This window comes from Entelurus aequoreus, linkage group LG06, assembly GCF_033978785.1.
Source record: "Entelurus aequoreus isolate RoL-2023_Sb linkage group LG06, RoL_Eaeq_v1.1, whole genome shotgun sequence".
NCBI classification, from domain to species: Eukaryota; Metazoa; Chordata; class Actinopteri; order Syngnathiformes; family Syngnathidae; genus Entelurus; species Entelurus aequoreus.
In genome coordinates this window covers 75,545,192-75,557,599 of record NC_084736.1, presented here as the reverse complement: position 1 = coordinate 75,557,599, position 12,408 = coordinate 75,545,192, and the positions used below count along the sequence as shown (strand labels likewise).

General features: G+C 38.4%; 1 protein-coding gene across 5 annotated transcripts in view; it reads right to left on the bottom strand.

Annotated features, from left to right (window-relative positions):
- The window catches only part of LOC133652599 (citron rho-interacting kinase), a 156,223-nt gene that overhangs the window by 27,251 nt on the left and 116,564 nt on the right, over positions 1 to 12,408 (bottom strand). For all 5 annotated transcript variants that reach the window (XM_062051534.1, XM_062051535.1, XM_062051532.1 and 2 more), the window contains 4 exons: positions 11,448 to 11,628; positions 4,000 to 4,088; positions 3,810 to 3,914; positions 3,568 to 3,737 (listed from right to left, as the gene is read on the bottom strand). In XM_062051534.1, the coding sequence (XP_061907518.1) occupies positions 3,568 to 3,737; positions 3,810 to 3,914; positions 4,000 to 4,088; positions 11,448 to 11,628 (545 nt within the window). The remainder of the gene's footprint in view (positions 1 to 3,567; positions 3,738 to 3,809; positions 3,915 to 3,999; positions 4,089 to 11,447; positions 11,629 to 12,408) is intronic.

Sequence of the window (12,408 nt, the reverse complement as noted above, 5' to 3'; positions counted from 1 at the left end):
GTTCAAAAAGTGATTGTTGATCACTTCCTCGTCCTTTTAATAGCGTCTAATGGAGATACAGTGTGTATTTTGGGCATAGTTCAACGATGGCCTCTTAGTTCAGCTGAAATCGTTAAGCATTGAATGTCCCATGATGTTCAGGCGTGGCTGATATGCGTGGTCGCCTTCCGCCGGGGTCGCGTTCGCCTTCTCTCAAGCACAGACAGCCAGGTAAACAATGTGCATTTTGATTTTTAGTTGTTAATACAGAGTGGCATTGTGGTCTGTTTGTACTCATCTGAATGGATGTTTCCAGGTGTCTCTAATTGAAATGATCAGAATAGATTTGATAGTTTTCCGGAAAGGTCTTTTATAATTTTATTACGTGTGGTGTAGACTCCATCACAATCCTCAATATAATGTTTAGGTAACACTTTAGTATGGGGAACATATTCACTCATTCTTATTAACATGCAAATTAGTAACATATTGGCTCTTAATTAGTCATTATTAAGTACTTATTGAGGGTTAGGGGTTAGAGTTAGGGTTGGACCGTAACCCTAACTAACAAAACTACAAATGTTAATAGTGTCTAAATAACTCTACATTAACTCTTTGTTACTTAGAATATGTTCCCCATACTAAAGTGTTACCAATGTTTATATTGGGGGGAGCGCATAGGGGCAAAACTACTTAAGTCGATGGGGAAAAGCCAGATTTGATAGGAATCATCCACATTTCAAGGTTGCTCCATCCAGAAGGCAACTCTTGGATGAAGACGCGCAGTGACGGACTTATTACTCTAAGGAGGGAATTCTGCGAGTCTGAAATCCAAGCAACTGTGCAGTTTTTTCCACTTAAGCACATGAGAGAATAGGGGCCCCAAGCCATTACATTTTGGGGCTGATCCAGATCATTTGTAAAACGTTACAAGTCTCTCTGTGCGTTTGTGAGTTGTCCCGCCTCCACCCAAAGAGATAACGAGAGTGGATGACTGACAAGAGGGTTGACTCTGTTTATTTAATTCCGCTATAGACCGCTTTAATGGGCACATTTGTATCAAACTTTTCATGGAATGTCAAAAATAGGATAAGGGACAAGTAATTATAATTGGAAGGGTGAACCAGATCACTGTCTGGTAAGGGTGTAACGGTACACAAAAATTTCGGTTCGGTACGTACCTCGGTTTAGAAGTCACGGTTCGGTTCATTTTCGGTACAGTAAGAAACAACCAAATATACATTTTTTGGTTATTTATTTACCAAATTTGCAAAATCTTCCGCCGAAAATATTTTTCTTAGTGGAATATTTAATGTGAAGTAATCGGAACCTTGGATAGGTCAATAATTCATAATAACATTGATTTTGATTCAATATTATGTTTTGAGCAATGACAGTTTGAAAGAAAAAAAAAACCCTTTGTTTTAGTAGTCAACATTGCAACTTTTTCTAATATACATTTATCCTTTAAGGTTTTTTATTTAACTTTTGGGCACTCAGCATCAAGGGTTGTAATTGGGGGTTAAATCACCAAAAATGATTCCCGGGCACGGCATCGCTGCTGCCCACTGCTCCCCTCACCTCCCAGGGGGTGAACAAGGGGATGGGTCAAATGCAGAGGACAAATTTCACCACACCTAGTGTGTGTGTGACAATCATTGGTACTTTAACTTTTAACTTTATGTTTTTGTTTATTTTAATAGTATTTTTAGAATGTGCCGTGGGCCTTTAAAACATTAGCTGTGGGCCGCAAGTCAATCCAATCCAATCCACTTTCTTTATATAGCACATTTAAACAACAAGAATGTTTCCAAAGTGCTGCACAGCCATGTTAAAAACAATATTATGCTCCACCAATGACTGAATAAAAACAAAAAATAAATAAATATAAAACCAATATGAAAATAAATATGATTAAAACTATTTTAAAGGGTAAAACCAATTAAAACAGTAAATAGAAATCAAAATTTATAATAAAAATTTTGGCCATTGAACAAATGGCCTCCGGGGCACACTTTTGACAGCCCTGCTATAGATAATAAAAAATTTAATCTGATAAATCTTTGGTTAAAAAGCAGAGCCTGGCGACGCATGTGCGTTTATCATAACTCTCTTGCTCTCTCTGTCTCTGCCCCTCCCTCACCAATGCTGCTGCGCGCACACCTCCACCATTTGTTGTGTTTTTAACCCCTTCTTAACCCTGAACGAACATTGAATATACACGCAACCTTAACTCAAAATACCAGACATTTGAGGCATTTAAGAAACTCCGCCCAGACAGCCCCGCAAAAGAGGACATGTCCAGTGAAAAGAGGACGTATGGTCAGTCTATCATAGCCCGTTAGCTGCTAGCATGCCGTGTGTTGTGCCTCGGTGTGCATTGTTTACGCTACTTAATAGGTCCATGTGGAAACTCGTTCGGTACACCTCCGAACCGAACCGAAACCCCCATACCGAAACGGTTCAATACAAGTACATGTACCGTTACACCCTTACTGTCTGGAGTCACAACTTTTTTAACTATTGGGAGGTAGGGGCTGGCGGAGGTCTGCGCTCTCCGATTGCTTTTAGAGTTAAGATATCTTTTCAAAAATCTCATTGTATTTAACGTAATTTCCAGACTATAAGCCGCTACTTTTTCCCCTCGTTCTGGTCCCTGCGGCTTATACAACGGTGCGGCTTATTTACGGCCTGTTCTTCTCCGACACCGACGAAGAGGATTTCGGTGGTTTTAGTACGCAGGAGGAAGACGATGACACAATGATTAAAGACTGACTTTTCATATGGTTATTTTGATAACGTACAGGCGAGCACTTTGTATTACTTTGCACCGTTGTATTATTTGTACTCTGCACGAATGCTGTTCGCCATGTCAAAGATGTGAAAGTTTGATTGAATGATTGAAAGATTTATTGTTAATAAATGGGACGCTTTGCGTTCCCAAACAGTCATCTCTGTCCCGACAATCCCCTCCGTGGTAGCAGGAACCCCTATATACTACGGTAATTACACATCAAAACCCTGCGGCTTATAGTCGGGTGCGGCTTATATATGGAGCAATCTGTATTTTCCCCTAAATTTAGCTGGTGCGGCTTATAGTCAGGTGCGGCTTATAGTCCGGAAATTACGGTATGTGTTTGAACAAGAAATGACAGTACTGCAGCCAGAGGACAGTGAGCGTGACGTTGCAACAGACAAGTCAAACGGTCCCTAAATAGGAAGGCAAGTGCAAGTGCCTGGCAACCTTGTGGTGTCTTGTACTTTTTACCTGGACCAGAGGAGACAGAACCATTTGTCTTTTGGACACAGCAGCCTATGTGTACACAGATTCTCAATGTAATGAGCAAAAACCGAGCAAATCAATAAAACATTCCCATTAGGCGACATATAATGAATGCAAGGAATGACGGAAGAGCAACACAAATGTGAAAGACAAAAAAAGGTGATAAAGCGATCGAAAAAAGGGAGGGAACAATGACAGTTAATAAAACAGACAGGTGGAAGAAGAGGTTATACAAGGACATGTTTTTCGAGAATAAAAGAGTACAACAATAAGTAAAACCACTGTTCAATTACTTGTATACTCACTGCATCAGCCTCAGCTTTCTCTCGAGAAGCTCGCCCCCCGACCACCACAGATTCCATGACAGCCACCCAGCGCTGCTTGTCTGGGAAACTGGGAGCCATGAAGTAAATGGACTGTCCAGGCCAGCAAGGGGCATGACAACGAGACTCTAGCTTCAGGACATACGGAACATCTGACACAACAGAATCACATTCACATTCATAACGGAATTGGAGTCATTGACTCGTTTAGTTCCGTGTAATACCTGACTTGGCCGTGTTGGGTAGCTCAGTGGCCCCCACCGCTCCGTGAACCTCCACCTCTCCGTCAGACAGGCAGAGGTCAAACTCCTCCAGTGGCTTCACTGCATCTGAGTGAACACACGAGCACAAAGAAAGGAAGGAAAGTCAGCAGCTTTCAAAAAGGTCAATTCAGGCGCAAACTTAGGTAGTAACCTTCTCTGGGTTCTGTCTCGTAGACGGACACTTTAGTTCCATCAAGGACCACGTATCTCCGTTCCCAGCCTTGGCCGCGCTTTCCATTCCTGCAAATGCATTCAAATTTATTAAATTAAAATTATTAGTGATTCCCAGAGCCCAAAAAAAGTATGCCGGCTATAGAGCGTTTTCTATTTAGGTCACCCACATCTGCGGTCCTCTCCAAGGTTTCTCATAGTCATTCACATTGACATCCCACTGGGTTGTCAGTTTTTCCTTGCCCTTATGTGGGCTCTGAACTGAGGATGTCGTTGTGGCTTGTGTAGCCCTTTGAGACACTTGTGATTTAGGGCTATATAAATAAACATTGATTGATTGATTGAAACAAAGCATCAACGTTAAAAACAACCCACCTTCACTGGAGCACATTACACCAGTTTCAAAGTCTAGGGGGTGCCAGGTGCCACCCCACTCAGGGGCGGAACGATGTGAAGCACGGTTTTTCAAACTAGGGTTAAGCGTACCCCTTGGACTCCATCTAGTGTTACGCTAAAGAATTGCTTAATTCCGGGATCTCGGAACTACAGCTTGCGGATTGTTCCAAGTTTATTTTTAAAACAAGAATCAATAGATATTGAAATGTGATATGCCACGTAGTGAGCGATTATTGTTGACCACGGGCACGTACAGTACAGGAAAGTACAAGAAGACTCATTTTATAGGTACGAATTTGGATAGCCTTTCCAACTCATAGTCAAATTAACCAAAAAACAACACAGAACCTAAACATGTGACACAAAAACACACAACTTACCCATTGAACTATGAGGACATTAAAAAATGTCTAATAGTACCATACACAATTAAAAAACTCACCCATTCAACACATTGACTATAGGCCTGGTGGGTAATATGCGAAACACTCTCCACACTTGGATATGCTTGACGCATTTTAGTTGCTTAACCTTTAAAGGCCTTAGTGGCCACATGCGTGGACAGTACCTTTTAGCTCTTATTTCCAAAATTGTGTACACTACTAGAATTGGGGACATATGGACACTTATACTGCCATCTGGTGGTGTCAGAAGAGTATAACATACAATGAATTTGGAAAAAAAAGTGTAAAAATCTAAATTTGCATGTCACTACACATGAAGTAAACGTTTGTGTACTTATGGACTCAGTACATATCAAAATATGATTTTTAGTTTTTATTCTAATTAGGGTCCAATAAGTTCAAATAGCAAAGAGAAATAAAAATATCATGTAAACAAACAGCTTGGGCCTTAAGAGGTTAAGGCACATAGATAAAAAATGATGGCTTGATATTTCTGATGGATTACAAAACTTTAAGGCGGTTGTAAGGGAAGTAAACAAGGTAGGAACGAGCTCAGTACTTTGCAATACTGTTTAATGTCAGCAATTGTCTTACAAGAAGATTGACTCCATAATTGGTGGTGGTAACCACCAATCTTTCTATCCCCTCCTGCTCCGGCCCGGCTGCACCAAATGATAATATAAGTACATTTAATAAAGTCCAATACAAATAAGGCAACAAGAGAAGTATCCTACACTTCTCTTTTGTAAAGTAAATCTGAACAGCCGATATGGGCATCTACATCGACTATATGTTTTGCCTGAGAAGCTGGACAGGACAAAAAAACAAAAAAAACCAACAAAAAAAAACATGGTAACCTACTACAGTAGCTACAGATGCTCCTGGGGTAGACTGACTGTTTTATGGGTGCCACCCCCTGAAAAATAGTCTGACCACGCTACTGACTGCATTGGCTTGCGTTCGCTTCAGGGTAAATTTTTAAGTAATATTATTAGTTTTTAAATATCTTAATGGCCTTGCGCCTTCTTATCTGTCTGACCTGCTTTTACCGTATCAATCGGCACTGGCCTTTAATCTTTACCAAATACGACAACAAAGACTCACAGTGAGGCAGCATTTAGCCACCGCCACCTGTGGAACAGCCTGCCGGAGAGCCTGACGACTGCAGAGAACGTTGATGTTTTAAAAAAAAAAGATACACCTTTTTATTCAGGCTTTTTACTGATCATGTGAAACTCCTCTTGTTTTTGTTGTATTTTTTTTTTTGTAAAACAGTACCACTCTTTTGTTTTTTACGGCAGCTTAGTTGCCAGAATTTTACTATTAAATTTACATTGGTTTTTACAACATTATATTGTTAATGGATAAACAGTACAAGTTTGTTTTTTTATTCTGGCAACTTAGCGGCCAGTTTTTATACCGTAAAAACAAAGTAAAAATATGCAGCTAAATCAAAAGAAATTTAACGCAAAACAAATTGTAGTTTTTTTCAATTTATAGTAATATGCTGTAAAGAACACCGTAACATTTATTGGCATTTTTATTAATTTGATTTTGCTGTAAAATCATAAGTCAGGCAGATATTTAAGTATTTATTTTCATTTAGACAAAAACATGTTTGGAAAGTAGGATAATATACTGTAATATTTGTTGCAATAATGGATACTATTAAAGTTTAAAAGGCATGCAATATCAAGCAATATATATATTTTTTCTAAGGGTGTAATGGTACGTGTATTTGTATTGAACCGTTTCGGTACGGGTATTCGGTTCGGAGGTGTACCGAACGAGTTTCCACACGGACATAAGTAGCGTACCGCACGTTGTGTAAACAATGCACACTGAGGCACAACACACGGCATGCTAGCAGCGACCAGGCTACTACAACATGCAAAAGCCAGAGCTGGAAGACCCTCCTGCCTTGTTAAGATCTCCCGTTTGGGAACATTTCGGTTTCGCAGTGCGATACAACAATGGATAAAATCGCTTCAACGAAGAGAAAGACGAACAAACACAGCTCCCACCGCATTCAAGCAGCCTCTCCTCGGCGAGTCAGGCAGGGCTAAAGCAATAACAAATGCCATTGGTGTTTTTATAGCAGCAGATTTAAGACCATATTGCATTAAAAACTAGATTTTGACCCACTTCTATGGTGGAAGAACAATGAGCCCATATATCCTCTTACTGCCAAGTTAGCCAGGCACTACCTCGCCATACCTGCTACCTCCGTGCCCAGTGAAAGGGTATTTTCCACAGCTGGAGACATTTTAACTGCAAGCAGGTCTGCTCTTTCTGCAGACAATGTGGATAAACTGATTTTTTCTGGCAAAAAACATGAAAATTGAGTGAAAGTCACCAGGTTTAAAGGCTGGGGGGGGGGAAAAGAAAAGTTAATCTGAGGCTGAGTTGACTTGAAACTGTTTAATGTTGCACTTTTTGTATGTAGAAGAAAAGTTTTGTCATTTTATTTAATCCGAGCAACAACTTGAAGCAGTTTAATGTTGCACTTTATATGTGGAAATGTTGCACTTTATATGTAGAAAGGTTTTGTTAAGAAACCAATTCTGAGCCTTATCTTATTTAGTTTTTATTTTATACCTGTATATGTTGACTGCATTAACCCTGGCAATGGACCCTGTGTATATATGTATGTTATTGTTATACCATACCATACCATACCAACTTTATTTATAAAGCCCTTTAAAAACAACCACAGTTGAAAAACAAAGGGCTGTACACCACAAAGAAATAAAGGCAAAGGACAGACTAAAAAATAAAATTTAAAACAGAAGTAAAATACACATTAAAAAAGCAAATACAAAATTACCCTAAGAACAATTTTGTTAGATAAAAAGCAGTTAAAAAAGTTAAAAGTTAAAAACAGTTTAAAGTCTCATGCTGGGTTAAAAGCCAGTGAATAAAAATGGGTTTTAAGAAGGGTCTTAAAAATAGCCAAAGAAGGGGCCTGTCTCACATGAAGTGGAAGATCATTCCAGAGTTTTGGGCCCGCAACAGAGAAGGCTCTGTCCCCCCTGAGCTTACGCTTGGATTTGGGTACCTCCAGGATCAGCTGATCAGCTGACCTGAGGGACCGGGTGGGGGCATAGAGGTGGAGCAGCTCAGAGAGGTAAGGTGGGGCAAGACCATGTAAGGATTTAAAAACAAGTAAGATAATTTTAAAATGGACTCTAGACAGTAATCCATGCCTTTATTACATCTCGGCTGGATTACTGTAACACTTTATATTTTGGAATTAGTCAGTCCTCCCTCTCACGTCTGCAGCTGGTCCAAAATGCAGCTGCCCGACTTTTAACAAACACAAGAAAAAGAGAGCACATTACTCCTGTTTTAGCCTCCCTCCACTGGCTGCCTGTGTCTTTTATGTTAAAAGGATAAAGCCATTGTTTACAAATTTTGGTAAATAAATAACCAGAAAATGTATATTTTGTTTTTTTCTTACTGTGCCGAAAATGAACCGAACCGTGACCTCTAAACCGAGGTACGTACCGAACCGAAATTCTTGTGTACCGTTACACCCTTAATTTTTTCTGTTAAAATTTAAAAAATCCATTATATTTTAATGAGAAAATATTAAGTACTTTATTGAAATATATCATTTCCAGGTGTTTGCGGGCCAGACAAAATGATGTCGCGGGCCAGATCTGGCCCCCGGGCCTTGAGTTTGACACCTGTGTCTTAATACCATTAAAAAGATTCCAGCTGGAGTTAGTTGTCACATATTAAGTATTGTACCTAAAGATGTGTTTACTGCTCAGGTCAAGTTAAAGTTAAAGTACCAATGATTGTCACACACACACACACTACGTGTGGTGAAATTATTCTCTGCATTTGACCCATCACCCTTGATCAACCCCTGGGACGTGAGGGGAGCAGTGGGCAGCAGCGGTGGCCGCGCCCGGGAATTCTGCCTCCTTGTCCTTTTAAACTATTTCCCCATTAAAATAACACTGAGGCAATCAACACCTCAGTGTGTGACACTCTTCCCTGTGAGGGAGTTGGTTGTGTCAGAGTGTTTTTTTTTTTTTTTTTACCTCTTGCTGAGTTAGAAAATGAGAAGGACAAACATCATAAACACCTGAAGCTTTCATTTCATGCAAGAATTATTATTTTAATATGTTTTGATAATGACCAATTCATACTAGAGTAAACAAAAAGTGTGAGAACCACCCCGGTTTTCCATTACTGGCAGACGGAATATTTTAAGACTGCCTCAACACTGCATGTGTTATTTATTATGTTTATGTTGATTACCATTTTTAACATATACCTGTACCTCAAATGAAAATAGCGCAAAGTCTTGGTGAAGAGTCGAGTACGGTTTACGGAAACTTCTGTATTAGATGGTGTACAGTACTTGCAAACGTGACCATTATCTCCGTAACATACATGCGATTGGAAAATTGCACATAAACTAGTTTGCTTCCGAATCATTTCGCAGAATCGAGCACCAAAACAAAGAATCCCACACATTGGTGATTTAGTCTCTGTGCTTTTTTATCTCTTTATTGACTGTGCTTTATTGAGTACAACTTCAAAGTAAGCCACCCTCGGGCCAAAGAAAGTTGCAAGGGCCAGTACTTTGACAATGAAGGTGAGAAACACTATTGAATTCAAGAAAAAACTTGTAGCAAAGTACTAAGCATGCGGCTCTTTAGCACCGCCCTAGTGGCTCCCTGGAGCTTTTTCAAAACTTAAAAAAGATGGGGAAAAAATATTCTTGTTTTAATAATGTTTCTGTAGGAGGACAAACATAACACAGACCTTCCTCATTGTTAGAAAGCCCACTGTTTAATATGTTTGTGTTTATGCTTCACTGATGACAGTATTTGGCCAACGCTGATTTTTCCTACTAATTTTGGCGGTCATTGAACTCACCGTAGTTTGTTTACATGTACAACTTTCTCCATCGCTGCCACAGCAAGACGTGTTTTATGCCACTCCTTCTTTGTCTCATTTTGTCCAGTAAACGTTTTATGCTGTGCGTGAATGCACAAAGGTGAGCTTTGTTGATGTTATTGACTTGCGTGGAGTGCTAATAATCCATGCTAACATGCTATTTAGGCTAACTGTGTGTACATATTGCACTATTACTCCTCATTTGTAGGTATATTTGAGTTCATTTAATTTCCTTTACTTATGTCCTCTGTGTATTTAATTTATATTTGTAATTGTCATGACACATTTTATTGTTATATTTGTATTCTCATTGATGCTTTTTGTTTTTATTCTATTGTAATATTTTTCTATTTTCTTTCCATTTATACCCCCATTATTTACTTTTTTAAATTCGATCTCAATTCCGTACACTGCTGCTGGAATTGTAATTTTCCTGAGGGAACTCTCCTGAAGGAATCAATAAAGTACTATCTATCTATCTATCTATTATCTGTATGTAATATTGGCTGCATTTCTGATTGTGTGCCATGTTGTTCCACACCACAGCAAACGTTACCATGTTGTTCCAGACCACAGCAAATGTTACCCAGCTTGCAAAGATTGTAATAAATCCATTACAAGAAGACAGCCTGTCCTTTCCTTTAACTTAGGCACACAAATCTATACCTTTGGCAGTTTTAAGACAGAAATTTCCAGGAGTTATCTAATCCTCTGAGACACTTACTTAATGTGTTGCCTTCATTAAAAACACTTACATAAGGCTTTTAACTTTTAGATTAGTTTTTTGTATTTTTGGTCCAATATGGCTCTTTTAACATGTTGGGTTGCCGACCCCTGGCCTATGCCAACAAGAGTCTTTGATTAAGATAAAAGGGATGTTACATGTTTATTAATCCAGTCCATTCATCATTTATATGTATTTCACATTGTTTTCTACATTTAAAATACATCAAAACAATAAGATTCGTTTTGCATTAATATTTTTGGGTTTTTCGAACGGAATAATTGTATTTGGTTTTGGTTTTTGTACAATTCGGTCTTTATCCGGCCTTTTGGACCAGATAATGAAAAGCAAACCACGACTGTATTTTTTTAATTGTATTTTTATATACTGATGTCTTTAACGAGGGACATCCATTAGGTTTGCACCCCTGGTAGCCAGGACTACTTCCGTTCTGTTCCATGAATTTGCAGCATTTCTCTCATGCAGCTGTTGTAAGGCTATTTTTGGAATTTTATTTATTAGCATTTGCAGCATTTTTTATTAGTTATTTATTAGTATTATTACTATTATATATATATATTTTTTTTATTATTATTTATTATTATAATTATTATATATTATTATTATTATATATATTATTACAATTATATTATCATTATTTATTATTTTTATTAGTTATTTATTTGTTATTATTATTACATTTATTAGCATTTGCAGCATTTTTTTCCCGATCCTGCATTGTTTATGTGACATGTGGCAAATACGTGTGCATCATTCTTAATTGCATGTGTTGAATACCGCTGCGGTGTTGGAGCATTTGTACGTTTATCCCCGTATGAGCTTGTCATTTGTTCAGTATTTCCTTGGTATTTAACCAAAGTTCCACCTTTGTTTGTGTAAAAGATTCACTTCTGACCCTGAACTGGCCCTAAGCTGTATGGCATCAGTATGATGGAGTGAGTGTTTTAGTGTGGGAGCTCAGCTCACCTGGGCTGCTTCATCCAGCCCTCCAGGTGCATGTGTCCACTGGCGTCTTTCAGCTGCTGACCTGAAGAACTGCCTTTCTCCCGAGACGAGCCCTCAGACAGATGCAGAGAGCAGTCACTCGACATTCCACATGTCGCTGGAAGGCTGGGGGAGCATTTTGGATGGCACAGAGCGTGGCATTCTAAAGCCAGGGAGGAAACAAAGTACCAAGAAAGTTACATTGCATATACAGACATTGTATATGTTTGTTCAATGGTATGCATAATTTCTTAAAATTTAGCTATACTTTAGGTGTTTATTTTAATTGTGATTACTTACTAACAGCTGAATTTGTTATGTACAGTTTTTTCAATTCATCTGTAGTACAGCCTGGTATTTATGTACAATATATGTGACAAATAGTGTAGTTAAAGAGTGTTGCGTAGCACAGCACACATGCAGTCCAACAAAACATTAGCATTACAATTGTTCTCTATCATACACAGTTAATATATATATATATATATATATATATATATATATATATATATATATATATATATATATATATATATATATATATATATATATATATATATATATATAGTACAGGCCAAAAGTTTGGACACACTTTCTTCTCATTCAATGTGTTTTCTTTATTTTCATGACTATTTACATTGTAGATTGTCACATCAAAACTATGAATGAACACATGTGGAGTTATGTACTTAACAAAAAAAAAGGTGAAATAACTGAAAACATATTTTATATTCTAGTTTCTTCGAAATAGCCACCCTTTGCTCTGCTTACTGCTTTGCACACTCTTGGCATTCTCTCGATGAGCTTCAAGAGGTAGTCACCTGAAAGGCTTTTCACTTCACAGGTGTGCCTCATCAGGGTTGATTAGTGGAATGTCTTGCTATAGTCGAGGTTTCTGTGGTTTATCCGTTATACAGTGCTCAATACCGGGATAGAGCGGATT